The 19,153-nt window shown below is 49.8% G+C and overlaps 1 protein-coding gene across 1 annotated transcript in view; it reads left to right on the top strand.

The window, feature by feature from the left end:
* The window catches only part of LOC308233037 (hydrocephalus-inducing protein-like), a gene marked incomplete at both ends in the record, with an annotated part of 110,590 nt that overhangs the window by 72,615 nt on the left and 18,822 nt on the right, over positions 1-19,153 (top strand). The window contains 25 exons of the mRNA XM_080639553.1: positions 266-418; positions 706-889; positions 1,364-1,509; positions 2,230-2,382; positions 3,121-3,750; positions 4,248-4,457; positions 4,877-5,082; positions 5,260-5,442; positions 5,691-5,810; positions 6,872-7,031; positions 7,137-7,309; positions 7,765-7,963; positions 8,593-8,696; positions 8,999-9,094; positions 9,578-9,746; positions 10,034-10,269; positions 10,602-10,716; positions 11,321-11,525; positions 11,874-12,109; positions 12,704-12,855; positions 16,068-16,260; positions 16,846-16,954; positions 17,578-17,838; positions 18,419-18,561; positions 18,901-19,116. Of these exons, the coding sequence (XP_080495679.1) occupies positions 266-418; positions 706-889; positions 1,364-1,509; positions 2,230-2,382; positions 3,121-3,750; positions 4,248-4,457; positions 4,877-5,082; positions 5,260-5,442; positions 5,691-5,810; positions 6,872-7,031; positions 7,137-7,309; positions 7,765-7,963; positions 8,593-8,696; positions 8,999-9,094; positions 9,578-9,746; positions 10,034-10,269; positions 10,602-10,716; positions 11,321-11,525; positions 11,874-12,109; positions 12,704-12,855; positions 16,068-16,260; positions 16,846-16,954; positions 17,578-17,838; positions 18,419-18,561; positions 18,901-19,116 (4,752 nt within the window). The remainder of the gene's footprint in view (positions 1-265; positions 419-705; positions 890-1,363; positions 1,510-2,229; positions 2,383-3,120; positions 3,751-4,247; positions 4,458-4,876; positions 5,083-5,259; positions 5,443-5,690; positions 5,811-6,871; positions 7,032-7,136; positions 7,310-7,764; positions 7,964-8,592; positions 8,697-8,998; positions 9,095-9,577; positions 9,747-10,033; positions 10,270-10,601; positions 10,717-11,320; positions 11,526-11,873; positions 12,110-12,703; positions 12,856-16,067; positions 16,261-16,845; positions 16,955-17,577; positions 17,839-18,418; positions 18,562-18,900; positions 19,117-19,153) is intronic.

The following is a 19,153-nucleotide window of genomic DNA, read 5'->3' as shown; positions in this document are numbered from 1 at the left end:
TCATAACAGTTTGTTGGTAGAGTGCAGTCCTGGGTAATGTGGCTGCAGGGGGTGGGCAAAGCCGTGGGATGCTGCGCCTGGGGCTTGCAGGCTTGGGTCTCTGCTGGCCAAGGGATGTGCCCTCCAGGGTTGTCCCCTGGAGCTTCTGACCTACAGTATTGTTCTAGTTTCCCGCTAGTGAGAAACCCAGCTCCAGGCCCAGCAGTTGGAATTGTTTGGGGGTTTCCAAAGTGGTTTATTTTTCTTGTGGCATTCAACATTGCAGGGCTCATCCAGTTCTCATCTCGCCTTTTCCCTTCCCTGCGTTGCTATGCAGCAATCCCTGAGCATTAATGGCAGCACAGCGGGAGAGCTGGGCTTCATGAGCTGCGTGCTGCCCGAGGACTTGCTGGTAGCCATCCTCTCTGAAAGGCTGCAGGTATGGCATAGGGGCAGAGGAGACGTTCCTCCTACAGAGAGACAGGCAGCAAGGTACAATTCAGATTGAAGGAGGTCTGTATCTGCTGTTCAAGATGTCCTGGGCTGCATGCAGGGATCCTTAGGTGAAGCTGCAGATGCTATAAGTTGGCAGTGCATGGTGAAAGATCGGAGCTTGTCTGAGCTGCTGCTCTTAAACCACAATGGCTGGTGTCCTTTGACATTTGTGTTTAATGACTAGCTGAGAGCCCAACATGTGCAATAGCTGACTTCCTGACTTTTTCACAGTTAAGTGACTGCTACCAGGGAGTGGTGTTTGATGGCCTGGAGACCCTCTTTGCGCACAACATAGCATCTGCTCTCCTCTGCCTTCTCAAAGCTGTTAGAAATCGGCCCCATATCTATTTTGTGAACCTGTTTGACGATTATGCTGCTTTTAAAGCCAGGGAGACAGCTGCAAAAGAGCAGGAAGGTGAGACTCTTCATCTCCATACCTCCCAAATCTTCTCTCTCAAAGCCCTCAGCAGCATCCATGCGTATCTGGGCTACCAACAGAGCTTGTAAGTAATGTTTTTATTAATCCATGTTCTGCCTCAGTGCTGCCAGTATTCAGCTCACAGTTGTTTAAAATATAGCAGAGCTAAGGCTGTAATACTTACCTTAGTCTCTGACAGTGAAGCTTGGGTGCAAGTGCAAGCAGTTGTGGCTCAATAACTGTGGCTCAAAGCAAACCACAACACTGGTGCACATGAGCCAGGCAACACACAGGACTCACTGACTGGCTATTGGGGGTTTATCTGCATTTTGGAGCAGGGATATGAGCTCCCCGGTATCTGCTGGCAGGATGATAGGCTGGGTTGGGCCAGAGCTGTGAATCCTCACAGCCTCCCCAGAACAGCAAAGCTCTGCTGGCAGTCGCTAATGGTTTCTCCTCTGGTCTGTGCAGGATGGGAGCAGGAAGAAGCTGGCAGGAGAGAGAAAGCACGTCTCTGGGAGATGGATGAGGACGAGTATGATGCCCTCACCGAGGAGCAGAAAACTCAGTTTAATAACAATATACGACAAGTCCAGCAAGAGAGGAAGAGGAGGTCTGTAAGCCTTGCATGGGTAACTCCCTCGGATAGTGTCCCTAAAGGGTTTGCCTGCTCTGGAGACCTTTTTTGAGCTCAAAGCTTGTGCTTCAGCACTTCATTTAGCCCAGGCTGAAGTTTGTTTCACCGGGAGAAGATTGCTGGGTCTGCTTTCAAATCACAATTTTCAGGACAGGCAGTACAAATTTCCCCTGGTCACAGCTGGGTTCCAGCAGAAAGCCTGGTTGTTCGGAGCCAGGAGGGGAGTTACTGCAGCCTTTGCTTTGTGATTCATAGGATTTTTCTCAGTAAGGAGCAGGCTGGGTAAGCCAAGTTAAGTATTGGTGCAGGGATATATATAGAGAGAGGTGTTAGTAATTTGTGAGCTGGTTTAAACTGGGAAATCAAGAGAAGGCTTCAGGCATCAGTGCAGAGAAATGGTGGGTCAGTCTTTGGCAGTGTGCTGGAGGTGTCCAGGTGGTCCTTATCAGAGAAGTTGCCCAACTGAGACCTTATGACAGCAAGGCTGAGATTTGGGTGGCCCTGGAGGTCACCTTGCACCTTTCCTCACTTTGGATGTTCCCAACCTCCCCAGGTTGAGGGAAGTACATGGGGATAGTCTAACAGTCCTGCCTGACCTCAGGATCAGTGAATTAAGTGCAGGACCAGCTGGGATTGCAGTGAGCACACATTTCTGGTGGTGACTCTCAAGGATATTTTCTGTTTGCTGTGTTGAAGGGAGATGGCTCTAGTGCTTGCAAAAAAGCACCAGCAGGAGCTAGAGCACTTGAAGAAAGAAGAAGAGCTGAAAAAGAAGTCTAGGCGGGGGAAGAGGGAGCTTGGAAAAGACAAAGACAATGCTTTGAAGAAGAAAAGCCATTCCGGAGTCAGGCAGGTAGGTAGTTGTGTTTATAGAGATGTGTAAAAGCCCTGTGGACCTTCCCACTGAGCTGTACCGTTCCCTGAGAAGCCAGCAGCCACACGCAGTGCTGGGGACGAGAACCTGGCCCTGAGAATGTGGGGCTGTGCTGGGAAGCAACAGCCTGTGTTTGATTGTACTGCTGCTTCAGCAGGGGTGTTTTCCCATGGATTTATTGGTAGAGTTGCTCTTCTAGGATCATGCTGCCTTTGAGTCATGGCTTCACATAACTGCATACATCCACTGTAAAGCTCTAGATAGTTTTAGTCCAGCATTTCTCCCCACTCTACATGTGACTTGCCATCTCTGAGCGATAACCGGTCTGGGATGAGGTGTCTTTTCCGACATGTCTGGCAGGAGATACACCAGACCTTAGTTCATTCATTAGGAGCCAGACTTCCAAAGAGTCAACTAGCCACAGGGATGCTCAACATGCCAGAAACAATCCCAGAAGACCACACTGGTCTTAAGTACTCTGGGTCTGGAAGCTTTTCTGTTTCTCAGCTGGTTTGCAGGACTCCTTGTCAGGCTGACACTGGAGAGTTTGGTTTCATTTCAGCTAAACTGTACAATCTGTGTGCTGAATTGGGATTTGTAGAGCACCTAGCACAGGGCTCGGGCAAGGCTTAGGGTGCTGTTGTAAAGATAATGAGTGCCCTACAGCATTTGAGTCAGTGCTTTGAAATAGTGTTCTGTCCTGCTTCTCCTGTCCAGAATATTAATGCATCCACTGGCAACACCAATGCATCCAACAGCAACCAGTCCGATGTCATGGAGGAGCTGGACAAGAAGGGACGTGTAAAGGAGCACCCAGACTCTGTTGCAGATGACAAGGAAGATAAGAAAAAGCAGAGCAAGGTTCCCCTGACAGATGTCTGCCCAGTGGTGGCACCAGATCCAGAACAGGAGGAAACCGAAACCAAGACCCAGAGTGACAGCAAGAAGAACTTGGCCCTGAGGTTTAAGATCTACGAGGCATCACAGAAGGATGTCACCCATATTTTGTCATCCTGGGACAGGGTTCAGGGTATCCTGCTAATCCCTTTGAACGAAGGGATGCAGCAACAAACAGAACAGCGACGCCAACATTTATCCAGCTACAGGGCCCGGAAGAGCAGAGAGGAGCGTCTGAAAAGGCTGGAGAAAGAGCGCCTGGAGAGCAAGCGGCTGGAAAAATTGAAGGCTCTTGTGGACTCAAAGTCATCTCTGCTGGAAGGGGAAGGTGCAGAAGGGTCAGTCAGTGACCAGCATGTCGGGGTGCCCTCCTTGGACATCCAGGTGGTACACTCAGAAGATGTGACCAGGGCAATCCTGGAGAGCAGCAGGCTGCCAGCAGCAGAGCAGGTAAGGCTCAGATGCTCAGATAAGGCTCAGATGCTGAGCCTTCCATGGCCTTGGTCCTTGGTGCATTGTGTCCCACCAAATAAGAACAGCACAGACCCTTGTCCAGGCCACTGATGATGTTCCGCAATGTCTCCACAGCAGCCATGTGGCTGGGGAGGTTCTCACCATCCCTCAGATGGGTGGAAAGAGAGAGTGCTCTCTGTCCAAGTACTCTGTTTGTTCAAAGAATTTCCCAGTCTGGAAATCATTACAAATGGTCCCAGGGCAATGCAGCTCATGGTCATTGCTTCCTTCAGCTGAGTCACTCGAGGAAGAGGTTTCTCTCTAGGTCCCTTTTTTAGGTCGTGGCACTGTTCCACCCTGCTGGGCATAAAAAAGCTTTGTACTCCGTAGAAACAAAAAAAACCCCAACACTGCCAAAAACTCAGTGCCTTTAAGGAGGGAGTGTGAGGATGAAGGTGACGGGAGTATAAACAGAGTTTTCTCTTGTGCTTTAGATCCTGGATGACCTGGGGCTGGGTCCCTCAGGGCCTCCCATTCCTCCTGCCACTTTGTACTCTGTGATTCACTACCCAGAGAAGCGGATGGCCCCCACAGTAGGAGAAGCCCTCAAGCACTTTGTCTTTGCTGTGCCAGAAGGTGCCACTTCAGAAGTAAAGAAAACTGAAAGTCTTTTCCTGGATGTTCCTGTTGTGTCCACAGTGAAGGTGCCGGGGCAGGGGCCAGGCTGGATGGGGGGGCCATGAAGGAGGGCATATGGGTGGGAAAGGGTAATTGTGGAAGGGCAGTGAAGATGTGATGGGGTGCCATGTCTGCAGGCATCACCTATGCTGTCCAAAAGAGACAGCTTTGCTTGAGACGTAGGATGGTTCTGTAAAATGAGAGAGAAAAAATATCACCTCAGACCCTCAACTTCCTTTGAGGAGAGGGTCCTGGGCAAGGAGAGGTGTTGTAGGCAAAACAAAGGCCAATGAGGAAGGCCAAGTCCATGGGCAGATGCAGCTACTTATTTATTCTCTCTCCTGTTTCTTATCCAACGTGCAGCTTTCTCTCTGGGAAGGGAGATTGTCTGTCTTGGGGCAGATCTCACCTCTCTCTCCCTTTTTTCTCTCCCCTTGGTGCTAAGACCTCAGAAGAGCAGATCACCCCCACCAAGAGCCAGTCGAGGAAAGAGAAAGCCGTGGGCAGCCGGGAGGCTGTGAGGGAGAGGCAGGGCTCCAGCCGGGGCAGGAAAGGTGTCCAGGGGCTGGGCACAGCAGCACCTCCCCATCCCCGCAAGGTGCGCCGAAGTGTCGTGGACACAGTGCCACCCCCAGCGACATGCGTTAGGAGGTGAGCTGTACGGGAGGTGATCCCTCTGCTTCATGGCCATCTTGCCAAATGAGGTCCATCATCCCCAGCACCTCGGGGATCTTCTGATGATGCCTCCATGGGATGGCGAGTCCATGATCCTCCTCCTTGTCTTAATTGTTTGTTAGCAATATCTGAAGCCTCCTCTTTAATTGCCAGGCTGAGCAGCTGCCGGTGGATAGTGCCTGCCCGCAGTGAGGTGGAACTGAAGGTCTTCTTCAGCTCCACAGAGGTTGGCCAGTTTGATCAGGTGTTGCATTTTGAGATCCTGGGGACAAACCGACTGTACCAGCTGCACTGCAGGGGCACCTGCCTGTATCCCACCATCAGCCAGGACCCACGGTAAGAATGGTCCCTGGGAGCCTCCCACACTGATTCCCCCTTAACTCAGAGCCAGGACTGCCCCATGTACCCCAGTGACCTTCTGACTTGCACAGAGCATGCTGCTTGAACCACCTAGCATCTCTTCTCGTGCTTGGAACTGGGAACCAGTAGTGGTGCCTCAGCCACCAATAAGGATTATAGCTTTCTGACCATGATTTCTACTTAGAGCATCTCATAGTTCCTCATTTGCCATTTTCTCTGTCCAGGGTGGTGTTCCCTCACCAGAGGAAGAGCAAGGCAGAAGATGACATCATCTTCAAGCAGTATGTCATGGACACTGGTGTATTCCACTTCGGACCGCTGCGGTGTGGGAAGTCAAGAGAGTGGTATGTGCTCCCTGCACCCTGTGAACATCCTGATGTACTGCTGTGCAAAGTGAGATGTTGGGATGGGATCTCCAGGGCCTTGTGCTCTCATGATCATGCTTGAGACATGTTGTCCCAGTGGCACAGTTCAGGGCAGACCCAGGCAGAGACCTAGGAAATAGATACATGGGGTTGAAGGACCACAGGTTTGTGAGCATTTGACAGGCACATTGGTCTTAGAGGAGCTGGGGAGAGATAGAGCTGAGCTTCCTACCTGGTGGGTGCCTTGGTTCCCCCCTCCACATCTCAGCTTTATCACCTATGAAATGATCCTCACTGCTGGATAAAGTCCGCTTAAAAAAGTTGGCCATTGTAGCATGTAACTTTTGTTTTAATATTAGAAATGAAGCTCTTTTCTTTGTGGGAGCTCTGCAGAGCTAGTGATATTTTGCCAACCCGAGGAAATTAAATCAAAACAGTTATAAAAAAAAAAATGGGATCTTTAGCCAGGCTGTTGAATGCTTTTGGGTTTCTGTTCACGTTCTTAGCCCTTTAACTCCAGATTCTGTTTCACACCTGAGAGGAGGGACATTGTTGAATTTAGCATTCCTCTTGGGAATGAATCCTTTCTATTTCCTTCCCTCAGGCTTTGAGCTAACCCATTAAATGCAAGGCAGTTTCATGACTTGTTTGAAAGAGATAAGCTAAACTATTTTTACAACCTTTTTCAAAAGCATTTCTTTATACCCTGCAGGGAAGGAAATCTAACAAAGAAGGGGGAAGAACCCATGTGCCTGGTGTACTTTTATTTTTGTCTTTGAATTGACGTTTTGTAAAATGCTCTTTAAGTGGCCTGTGCATCTTCAGGCTTCTGGGATGGAGGCACCAAGTATAGGGCAGACATCAAAGTAGCACAAGGATGAAGACACAGACTGTGCAACATGCCCCTGGAAGTGATCCTTAGCTAGCTTGTTAGACTATGGTCTTCCAGTGGGGCCTCCTGCTGCCAGGACACAGTGCTTTCCTCTGTGTGTTTCAAGGGCAGTGGTCTCCTCAACAGCCTTTTCTCGTCTTGTGGACAGGTACAAGGCATTGCGCCATCCTAGCAACTGTGAGAAGATCACCATCCTCAACATCACTGCCTTGGAAGCAGAGGTGCATTTCTGCTTTGAGCACGATCTCAAAGCGGACACATTCCTTTTAGACCCTCCCAGCATGAAGCTGAAACCAAATGAGAAGCAGGTAGGAGATGGGTAGGTAGCGCAGGCACAGGTAGAAGTGCCCAGGACCTGTTCCTCCTGCTTACTGAATGCTCTTCTGTGTTTCTTTTTGTGGGGATGGAACCAGGAGCTGAGCATTTGGGCATACCCCACTTCAGCTGGCCTCATGGAAGACAATCTCATCTGCTCCATTAGCGGCAACCCAGAGCCGGTGGTGTTCCACCTCTGCTGCCAGGGGGTGCAGGTGGTGCTGGGGGTCAGCCCCAGGCAGTTGCATTTCGACAGGCTGCTGCTGCACAGGTCAGTCCTCCCACCCCGCAGGCTCTGCTGGGGACACAAGCTGTTAGCCAGCTCCCTTCCAGCTTCCTTTGCTGGCTCTGTGGCCACTCAGATGAGAGGCTGGCTTCTTCCAGCAGATCCAGTCTCTTGCTCACCATTCCTGGCTGGCTTGAATATCTCATGACTTCTACAAGCTCTGTAGCCCCCAGCAGTGCTGTACAATGGGCATCCTGATGCGTTTGTATCTTGCCTGCTGGTTCAGTGAGCAGTTCAGTTGCTCCTCCTTATCTCTCTTATGTTGGATACACTTTCAGCACCCAGGTCTCCCAAAGGACCTCACCTCTGAGACTTGTGGCAAAGGGAAAATGTTTAACTATGGTTTTGGATGTGGGATGAGGCTGCTCCAAGCTGCATTCAATTGCAAGGCTGACGTGCCAGTCAAGCGGCCAGTGCTGAGTGTTGTCTGGTCTCTGCAGGAGGGACAGCAAGACCCTGGTCCTGCAAAACCGCACCCCACTGCCTGTGGCCTGGCAACTCAGTGGGCTGGAGAACCTCGGCAAGGACTTCTCTGTGTCTCAAGCTGAGGGCATCGTTGGTCCCTACACGGAGTTTGGCGTGCATCTATGTTTTAAGCCTATGAAGGCTCTCAGCATTAAGAAGACCATCCGACTAGAGGTAAGGGGGACTGTGGCCTCCCTACCAAAGCAGGGTGGAGTGATCAGCTCCATGCTCTTAGGGATGGAGACTGTGCTTGAAGGGTACTCTGCAGAGAGAGGAAAACGATGAGCCTTCATGAGATTTCTTTCTACCTGCATTGCTGGGTAACCAGGCCCTGGTTGTCCAGACTTTGGCATGCTCCGTGAACCCTTCTTGGAGTCTGTCTGGGGTTCTTAACATAGAGCAGTGAACTTCCACCTTGGAATGTTGCTCCACATGGTTTAGAAGCTACATTTTGGTGAGGATGCTGAGTGATTGAAGAGGAGAGGGTTGGTTTGATCAATGCCACCTGCTCTGGGACAACTTACATTTCTTGTGGTTGTTTTTACATGCCTGCTATGGTGCTTTAGCAGCAGCATTTCCTGCTGTAGGAGAGCAGAGTTGGGCTGATAGTGTTTGTTACTGCAGCCAAATCCCACTGGGTCAGCCCATGAGATGAACAGGTTAGGAAAACCTAGGAGTCCAAAATGCTTGGGAAGCAGGGGAGGCCATGGTGGAAGCAACTGGTAAAGACAAGGACTCATATGTTGTCTACCAAAAGAACTGAGGAGAATGGTTTAAGCAGTGTTTGTTTCTTGCTGTCTTAGGTTTCAGACACAGAAAACGACCTGGGGGTTGCTCACACTGAAAATATCCAAGTCTTTGCAGAGGCCTATGATGTTGCTCTGAACATCAGCATTTCTAAAGGTCAGTGGATGTCCCCAAAGTACTCCTGTTGCATTGCCTTGTGTTGGCACATAGGCAAGCTAAGCACTTGGTGTGTAGTATGAGACAGCATACAAGTGTGGCACGGATCTGTAAAGCACATATCCTGCAAGCTGCTTGGAGTAAAATACTGCCAGGGCACAGACAGCCTTGAGTCTCTCAGCTCTGAGCTTTGAAGTGTGCAGCTTCATGTGCAGATTGATCTGTCTCCTGTCACTTACTATACTCTGCAGCAGATCACAAATATTTCTCGTTTCTTACCTCACTCTGTGGGTTTTCTGCAGGTAGAGATGGTAGTGTGGATTTTGGAATTCTGAAAGTCTTGGAGGATGCAAAGGAAGTGCTGACTCTGAGGAATAAAGGGAAGTACGAGATTGTGTACAGGTGGGTCCAGCTGCCTGCTCTGTGAATGCATGGTGCCACCATCTGCCTTCTCCTCTTGCCCATGGCTAGAACCTGTTCCTATGTTTGGCTATGTCATGGTCTGAGTAAATACAAAACCTGGGCTCTCTGATCTCAAATATTTTAATAGAGAATCCAGCCAAACACAATTCACAGCTCAGCAAGAACCAGAAGGAGAGACCCCAAAATATAAGCCACTCATTGCTAAGGTTCATTGCCTTCTGTTATGGGTCAGCTCATATCTCTTAATGAGACTCTTTAAAGGAGGGAATGAAAAAATGCAGTGTCAGGGTTAGCTTGCAACACTTATGATTGTCTGCACTCTGTGTCAAGATTTGGGAATCCCCAAGCAGAGCTGGACTCTTTCCCCTTGTTATTTTTCATGGTGCTATGCAATGTCGTTGGTGTGCTAGTGGCCCCTGGACTTTCAACTGCAGTGGTTTTGTGCCTTCTCTTTCTCCCCAGTTTCAAGCTGGAAACCACACATACCAGCATACCTGACTTGGCATCCCACATCACTATCCAGCCTCAGAGGGGCGTGTTGGCTAGCTCCGAGCGCTCTGCGCAGGTCCATCTGCTCTTCCACCCTAAGACGGAACTTAGCATTGAGAACAAACCCATCCTACAGTGCCTGGTGAGCTGCCTGGGCCAGGCAGTGGTAGCACACAGCTACAGGTGGTAGCTGGGGAGTGGAGCAGGACGTGTTTCTGGAAGGAGGGCTTTAGCTGGGGAATCCTCTCTCACATTTATATGACAAGGTCTTTCAGAAACCATTTGTGGTGCTTCCTAAGCAGAGCTGAAAATCTGGCTCTGGAGGAGGCACTTAAATAGGGATGGTGAGCTGATGGGGACCTGGGATCAGGGGACAGAGGTAGAGGCTGACCTTTTTGCTGTAATTACCAAGCTATTCTCTGGTTGCAGGTGATTGATCCCCACGTCTGTGAAGAAGGTGAGACCATCGCCATCATCCCAGTGAAGGTGTCAGCAAAAGCTGTGTTCAGCAAGTACAGCATTCGCCCTGCCTCACTCATCAGCTTCGGTGCCATGGTGAGTGGCACCAGGAAAACCTGCAGCTTCATTCTGGAAAACAAAGGCATCCTTGACTTTAAATTCTTCATTTACCAAGACCAGGCTGCACCTCTGTTGCCAAAGAAAAGGTGAGAAGGGACCTGTACCATCCTTCCTGCCTGACGAGGCACCATGGCATGGCTAGGGTGTGACAGGTAGCCAGGACACGTGGGTTACTGTCCTTTAGCATCACAGGCTTGTGAACAGGGAGCAGAAAAATGCTTCAGTATCCCCATGTGTCGGATGAAGCTGGTGATACAGCTGACCTATCCTTAAGCTTCAGCACTATGTGCTGCAGGCAGCCCTCCGGGAGCAGCCAGGAGCCTGAAGGTTTTCCTCCATGGCAAGGAAGGCCAGCTTCAGCCTTTGGGAAAGTCAGGGGCAGCTATGCATGATGGATGTTTCTGTTTTCTCCTCTTAGTGCACATCAAAGGAAATCTGCTCACTCCCAAGAGAGTGAAAATGGAAAGCCAGTGGTTCTGTCAGCCAAGCCAAGCAAGCGCTTGTTGCAAAAGGACCCAAACCCTGTCCCACAGGTGAGTTGTTCCTGCTCCCTGACACATGCTGCTGCAGGCAGGGGGCTCGTCACCACAGGATGGGGCATGGTCCACGTGATGGAGGGCCGTCATCTCCTACCCACAAGCAGAGGCAGGAGCTGCTCAGTCCCACTGACAGTCCCATGCTCGGCTCAGACCTGGAGCTTGCAGGGCAAAAGAGGGGAACAGGTCCTGCGTTTGGTAGCTGCTAGCCAAAATAAGTGTGTGAATACCACAGATGCAGAATGTTCCTGTTTGAACTCCCAGTCCACAGATATCAGATTAGCTTGGTTTTTCTTCTTCCCATCATTCTTCCCATTTCCCATCATTTCTCACAGTTTTCTGCTCTCCTGTTTTACCCCAAGAGGCTGAAGGATCCCTGCTGCCACTTTCACCCTTTACATCCAAACTCCTTTCTCCTCACTCAGGGCAAGCCTGCAGCTCCTCCTGGCTTGTTCGTTTCATCCTGGGGTTGCCTTTGAGCCATGGAGTCATCCTTCCCTGCCCTGGGGCTGGGGGCTTGGGCCTGCCTGGAGGTGAAGGAGTGGCATGCTCCTTTCTGGGGATGCTCAAGGTAAGGCTGTTGATTTGCCTCTTTCTTCAGGCTCGTCTCACCATGGGCATGTTCACAGTGTACCCAGGCTTTGGCACCATCCCTCCTGGGGGCCAGCAGATGATCACAGTGGAGTGCTGTGCAGAGCCGCTGGGGACATGCAGGGAGCTCCTGTCCATCGATGTCAGCAACAGAGACCCCAGGGATAATCCTTTTGGCATCCCGTATACCCTATTTGCTGAGTCCTGCCTTCCAGGTACACCCTGTTCACTGATGCTGATCAGCACTTAAACTTACCGCTTGAATAGAAAGGCACCCTGACCTTGAAGTCCCATCTTAAAATCCTCAGAAGTTCCAATCTTTTTCAAGTGCACAAGTGAGGAGAGGCTGGGAGGGATGCATAGAAGGATAAAATGAAATCAATACCCTTTAAGACTGAGGGTGACTGAGCTCTATCCTCACAGCCAGCTCTCCCACCCCAGGTTGGGTTTTGCAGTGACCTGGGCAGAAGGGGCTCATCAAGCCTTCTGAGATGCCAACAGGGTCCAGATAAATTCAGGAGGATGGCTTCTCTATCCTCAGCACTCCTCTGATTTGTTTGCAGCATTTGTGGTTGATGACATAGAGTCCATTTTTGAGGAACATCGAATCTGCAGCAACAACAACCTCTGCCACATCCTACGGACAGTGCAAGACAAGGGCATCTTCATCACAGATGAGAACAAGTTTATCTTCACTGATGTTCTGGTTGGGCACCAGGCCACAGCTCGCTTCAAGATCTGCAATGTGGGCAAAGTCCCCTGTAATGTTGTCCTATCTGTCAGACCTGTCCCCAGTAAGGTAAGGACAAGATGCCAAGGTGGCTGTTGCTGTTTAAAGGCTGCCTCATTCTCCAGGTTCATTGCTTCCTCTTGCTCAGACTAGTTCAGCGCTGTGCAGGTCAGACTACAGGGGAGTGCAGCAATGCTGGGGTGATGGGTTGAATTCAGCGTCTCTCAAGCAAGGTTTTGGCTCACCCCTCTGGGTCTTTGGTAGGAGACCTGGACCCTTCTGAACATCTCTTGGAAGCATGCTCAGATGGGGGCTTTTACTGGACTGTGCCTGAGCTCAAAGCAGACCATTTCCTCGGGCTCCTTGTTTTTTTCCTTCTCATTAAAGGTCAATTCTAGACTATTTGCAGGGTTTTCCATGAAGTCCCCACCTCCCACGTGTGCTGGGATGACTGCCCAGAGCGCAGAGCAAGCTTTTGCAGTTCTGGCCCTTATGGCAGCTCCCCATGCAAGGTCATCACCACTCTGGGATGAAGGAGCCTGTCCAAGGAAGGAGGGAGGAATGCATGCTGTGTGGGGCTGTTCCCAGTGATGCATATATGATGCATATATGTGTCATATTGAAGAATGTTTCCTCCTAACTCCATTCTGTGGTGTTCCCAAGCTTAACAGCCGTGTTAGTGATGTTTTCGAGGTGGATCCTGTTCGGATGTGTATTCCTAGCTGCTCCCATGCCTTTGCTACGGTGGCGTTCACTCCCCAATCGATGGAGACCTACCAGTGCACTTTTGAGGCTTCCCTTGATGTCCGGGCAAGGTAACTCACCCCGTTGGGGGAACCTTTCTGACAGCTGCCTCTCCTATGTGAGGACATAGACCTCTTGTTAATCCTAAGGCTTTCAGTCACCTTAGGTAAACTTAGCTTTATAGAAGGCAGTAACTACTAGATATAGCAGAGCAGAAAAATAAGGGTGATAGTTTTGCCAATAGGAGTGATTATGAAGACAGCGCAACATGAACTAGCCAACTGGAAGTGACTGAACCAGAAAAAATGGAGATGTGCAATAGCTGAGCTGGGGCATTCCAAAGACAAGGGATTAGATGAAGATTAGATGCCGGAAAGTCAGCATGCATTATTTCTTCCCTGTTTATAGTAAAATGATATGATCTATGTAGTTACCTGGGGTATATTAAGTTATTTTATGTTAAAGGAGCATTTGGACCCCTTATAAGAGCAGAGGCCAGTTTCTCTGTCCCAGGACCTATGTGCCGGGACCCTGATGTGCTCTTCCCAGACCTTTGGTCACTGAAGTAAGACAAGATAAGTCAGCTTTCTGCCCTAAAGAGCAATTTTTTAGTGTCTTTGGAAATAATCTGTACTGATGGTGTTGTTTGTTTATTTTTCCCTTCTTGTTTTCATACTATTTTCATGCTCTGCATGTGCTTTTTTGCACGTCTCCTATCACCACAGCCAGTCATTTGCCACATCTCATCTGTTTGCTTCTTAATTTGTCTGTTGTACTACATGAGTGAAATTATTACGTGTTATAGAATCAGAGAATAGTTAGGGTTGGAAAGGACCTTAAGATCATCTAGTTCCAACCCCCCTGCCATGGGCAGGGACACCCCACACTAAACCATGACACCCAAGGCCTCATCCAACCTGGCCTTGAACACCGCCAAGGATGGAGCACTCACAACCTCCCTGGGCAACCCATTCCAGTGCCTCACCACCCTAAGAGTAAAGAACTTCTTCCTTATATCCAATCTAAACTTCCCCTGTTTAAGTTTTAACCCATTACCCCTTGTCCTGTCACTACAGTCCCTGATGAAGAGTCCCTCCCCAGCATCCTTGTAGGCCCCCTTCAAATACTGGAAGGCTGCTATGAGGTCTCCACACAGCCTTCTCTTCTCCAGGCTGAACAGCCCCAACTTTCTCAGCCTGTCTTCATATGGGAGGTGCTCCAGCCCCCGATCATCCTCGTGGCCCTCCTCTGGACTTGTTCCAACAGTTCCATGTCCTTTTTACGTTGAGAACACCAGAACTGTACACAATACTCCAAGTGAGGTCTCATGAGAGCAGAGTAGAGAGGCAGGATCACCTCCTTCAACCTGCTGGTCACACTCCTTTTGATGCAGCCCAGGATGCGGTTGGCTTTCTGGGCTGCAAGCGCACACTGAAGCTGGCTCATGTTCATTTTCTCATCGCCCAACACCCCCAAGTCCTTCTCTGCAGGGCTGCTCTGAATCTCTTCTCTGCCCAACCTGTAGCTGTGCCTGGGATTGCTCCGACCCAGGTTTAGGACCTTGCACTTGGCATGGTTAAACTTCATAAGGTTGGCATCAGCCCACCTCACAAGCGTGTTGAGGTCCCTCTGGATGGCATCCCTTCCCTCCGGCGTATCAACCGAACCACACAGCTTGGTGTCATCAGTAAACTTGCTGAGGGCGCACTCAATCCCACTGTCCATGTCACCGACAAAGATGTTGAACAAGACCGGTCCCAACACCGATCCCTGAGGGACACCACTTGTTACCGGTCTCCAGCCGGACATTGAGCCATTGACCACAACTCTTTGCGTGCGGCCATCCAGCCAGTTCTTTACCCACCGAGTGGTCCACCCATCAAATTGATGTCTCTCCTATTTAGAGACAAGGATATCGTGTGGGACAGTGTTGAAGGCTTTGCACAAGTCCAGGTAGATGACGTCAACTGCTCTGCCCCGTCCATCAGTTTCGTAGCCCCATCATAGAAGGCCACCAAATTAGTCAGGCAGGATTTCCCCTTAGTGAAGCCATGCTGGCTGTCACCAAGGACCTTGTTGTTTTTCATGTGCCTTAGCATGCCTTCCAGGAGAACCTGCTCCAAGATTTTGCCAGGCACAGAGGTGAGACTGACTGGTCTGTAATTCCCCGGGTCATCAATTTTCCCCTTCTTGAAAATGGGGGTTATATTTCCCTTTTTCCAGTCGTTAGGAACTTCACCTGACTGCCATGATTTTTCAAATATGATGTCCAGTGGCTTAGCAGCTTCATTCGCCAGCTCCTTCAGGACCTGTGGATGGATGTCGTCAGGTCCCATGGACTTGTGTACGTTTAGGTTTTTAAGATGGTCTCGAACCAGATCCTCTCCTACAGTGGGCCTAGGGTCTTCATTCTCACAGTCCCTGCGTCCGCCTTCCAAGACTTGGGTGGTGTGGTCACAGCATTTGCCAGTGAAGATCGAGGCAAAGAAGTCATTGAGAACCTCAGCCTTCTCCAAATCCAGGGTAGCCAGTTCTCCCGATATCATCCGAAGGGGGCCTACGTTGTCCCTAATCTGTCTTTTACTCGCTACGTACCTATAGAATCCCTTCCTGTTATCCTTAACATCCCTAGCCAAGTTCAATTCTAACTGGGCCTTAGCCTTCCTCACCTGGTCCCTAGCTTCCTGGACAACATCCTTGTATTCTTCCCAGGCTGCCTGTCCCTGCTTCCACCTTCTATAAGCCTCTTTTTTCCTTTGAATTTTCCTGAGCAGCTCCTTATCCATCCAAGGAGGTCTCCTGGCCCTCCTGCTGCACTTCCTTCTAGTTGGGATGCAACACTCCTGAGCTTGGAGCAGGTGATCCTTGAATAACAACCAAGAGTCTTGGGCCCCCCTGCCCTCTAGGGCTGTATCCCATGGACCCTTACTAAGCAGGTTCCTGAAGAGGCCAAAGTTTGCTCTCTTGAAGTCCAGGGCAATGAGCTTGCGGCACGCTCTTCTCACTGTCCCGAGGATCTCGAATTCGACCATCTCATAGTCACTGCAACCAAGGCTGCCGTGGAGTGTCACATTTCCAACCAGCTGGAAGGCTCTGGCTCTTCAGCCATCCTCTTGTGAATGGCCCTGAGCAGATGGGGAGGAGAAGGGTGAGGGTGAATTGTGTCATGGGGAAAAGAAGCACCAGCCAAGGCAAACACGGTGGGTGGCCTTGCTTCATGGCTTGCCCAGTGGGAAAAGGGTTAGTGCCCACTGTGGTGATTCCACCTCTGCCTCTTCTGCAGCCGTACAGCAATGAAAGCACAAAGCCTGATCTTTGATATCAGTGGAGATGGGAATTTGCCTCGGGTGACGGTCCTGTGCCCCGTCCTTCACAATAAGAGAGGGAACCCTCTGTTGCTCTTCAAGAAGTTGTTGCTGGGTGATTCAGAAAAACTCCCTCTAGTCCTTTATAACAGTGGCATCATACCTGTCCAGGTGAGTACCTGCCATGGGACTGCTCTGGTCTGGGAACAAGTGCTTGTTCCATGAAGGAAAGGTCCCAGAAAACATAGTAGATGTGGAAGCAGGTCTTGGGAATTCTTTTTAAGCAACTGATGGATGTCTGTTTTCAGGAAGGGAGTTTCAGAAATGTGATATTCTCATTAGCCTGTCCTTTTTAGTTAAACACAACACCAGAAAGTTGGTGGGGTACTTTTCTCCCATCTCTCTTCTCATGTTTTGGTTCTCATGTGGGCACATGTGATGTCCTAGTTACATTAGATTGTATTTGATCCTCTTTTACTACAACTTAATTAATCTCAATTGTAGTTTAATTAAATTCTGCTCATTACTTTTAGTACTTTCTGTCCTTTTTGGTTGTATTTTAATTACATCCCAATGCCTCTGAACACTTTTTTTTTGCCTTCCTGTCTGATTTTACTTAAACTTCATGCTAAGAACTGTATGTGAAGGGAAAGGCTGCTGGGCTCCCCATGCTAGACCAGAAGCAGTACAATGTTAATCCACATGCCATCCTGTACCCATACCAGTGTGGTCATACTCTGTGTTCCCTTTCCTCAGCTGATGATTGACTTGTTGGATGAAGGGGGAGTTTTCTTCTTGAAAGCCAGGCCCACCACACACTGTATCTACCAAGCTGCAGACATGAAGGAGGACTCACCTGAAGAAGGTAAATTCATAACCATGAAGTGTGGTCATCCACACAGGGAAAATGTGTGGTCATCCACACAGGGAAAATGTGTGCTCTGCTCTTGGCTTGTCCAAACAACAGCCAGATGTTAGAGATAGTTTCTTTCCTGGGGTGCTCTGTACCCCTAGTTTTTCATGTGGACTCTTTGCAGGGTTTCATACTATCAAGTTTTAGGAAGTTTTTCTGTTCCAGACATGGTGGATTGAGCTGTGGGGGACCATCACTAAGTCAATGCACCAAGGTCTTTACTGCATGTGGGAAGTTAACAGGAAGTTAATAGTCTGAATGGAGGCAGCCCTTGAGCCCACAGCCGGCCAAGAAAAGCCAAAACCACTCTTTGACTCAGCTTTATGTATGGCAGAATCTGGCTGGATGCAGTTTGAGTGGGAGTTGGGTGTTAACCTGAGTTTAAGACACTTAAGCAGTGATATGCATGGTGGTGTCATAGTCTTGTGAACATAGCAGAAGAACATTGTGAACACTGTGGAAGAGCCTTCAGTTAAAGGCAGCTGAGTTTCAACCTCTTACTCCTGCTTATACCCCATGAAGCTAGTTCCCCTGTATAGCTTTACCACTTGTCTCTGATTTCTATTGTCATGTAGACAGGAAGCCTCACACAGCTGCCCTGGTCCTGCATCAAGGGGAATCAGCAGAGTTTGATGTGCTTTTCAAACCCACCTTGGCACAACGTGTGAAAGGGAAGATCTACCTGTCAGTGGTGGACAACCCATATGAAGAGACCAGCATTCAGCTGTTAGGTGAAGGCTACGAGGATGACTTCACTCTGGATAACATCCATGGACTAGTGTCAGACAACAAGGAGGAGAACACTGAGGGCAATCTGGAGGAAGACATAATTGAGGGTAAGAGAGGAGAGGTTGCCAAGATGAAGCAAGGAACAGGAAAATACCCATCTGCTCATCCTGTGACAGCGCAGGTCTGGTCCAGCCTTTGAGAACAGCTCTTGTTGCCTTTTGTAGCCTGCAGAGCAGACACACATAAGAACACAGGGGAAGATCCTCTGTCAAGGGAGAATCTTGCAGGCTAGCAGGGAAGGGTCAGAGATGCCAGCATTCAGCTCCTATCTCTGAAAGGAGGTCTGCTAGCCCATAGTCAATTATTGAGATGAAGACCGTGTGTGGTAATTTGTGCCCTCTGTGTAACCAGGCCTGTGCCGTTGCCCACTGGACCAGATAGCCTGTGAGAATGCCAGCTGCATGCACAGACACAGTGCATACTGTACAGCTGTCTCTCTGCACAGCACAGCCATGGGTTTAGGGACATGTTGGGGCATGTTCCTGAAAGTGGCAGGATGGAGAACTGCATCTCCCAGCGGGAAGAAGGCTTGGAGCAAGGAAGAGTGGGACATACATATGTCTGTGCATGTGAGGGATCAGATGGACCTCACTGCATGCTGAGACCTCTTGTTCTTATTCTTAGCAGCTGCCAGAGTGGAACACATCCAGTTTGGGGACTGTCACATTGGGACACCCTACACCGTGACCTTCACAATCAGCAACCGCAGCAAGGTGGAGGTGCTGCGGTTTGAGTGGCTGGTAGACCCCCCGTTCCAGTTCTCCCCCCAGGTGAGCTAGGATAGCTCTGCCTTTCCCTGTTGCTCAAGCCCTACCCAGTGGTTTCCTGGGAGCTAGCAGGGAGTCACCATAGACTGGTTAAAAGGAAGGTCCAGTGCCATGTAGGAGATACAATCCCTGGCTTTGCTGGGGCAGAGCCATCAGCCCTGCAGTAAAGACTGTGTTACAGGATGCAGCATCTTTGTTTGTACTTTCCTCTGCTAAACCTCACATAAAGACACAGCAAGATGCAGGTTTCTGGCACAGCTGCTCACCACATCAATCCCTTTGCTATCAGTCCTGCCCTTGCCAGTGATTCCAGTTTGGTCTTGGTTTTCTGGTTCTCTGTAGGTGGGACACCTCCATGCTGGCTGTGCTAAGAACATCACAGTGACCCTGAAATCGGATGTCCCAGTTGCCTTCAAAATGCACCCTGTGAAGTGTAAGGTTGTGAGGATTGCCTTCCAGCTGCCACCAGAGGAGGTGATGGACTGGGACGACCACCTGCACACCATTGAGTGGATGGATGCCAGCAGGGACTCAGCAGCCACATGGCCTATGAGGAAGGTAAGAAACACAATAGCAAAAGCTACTGAGCTTCTAC

Source organism: Psittacula echo (genome assembly GCF_963264785.1).
Source record: "Psittacula echo genome assembly, chromosome: 1".
NCBI classification, from domain to species: Eukaryota; Metazoa; Chordata; class Aves; order Psittaciformes; family Psittacidae; genus Psittacula; species Psittacula echo.
Note: the sequence above shows the minus strand (reverse complement) of the source record. Positions and strands in the feature narration are given on the sequence as shown.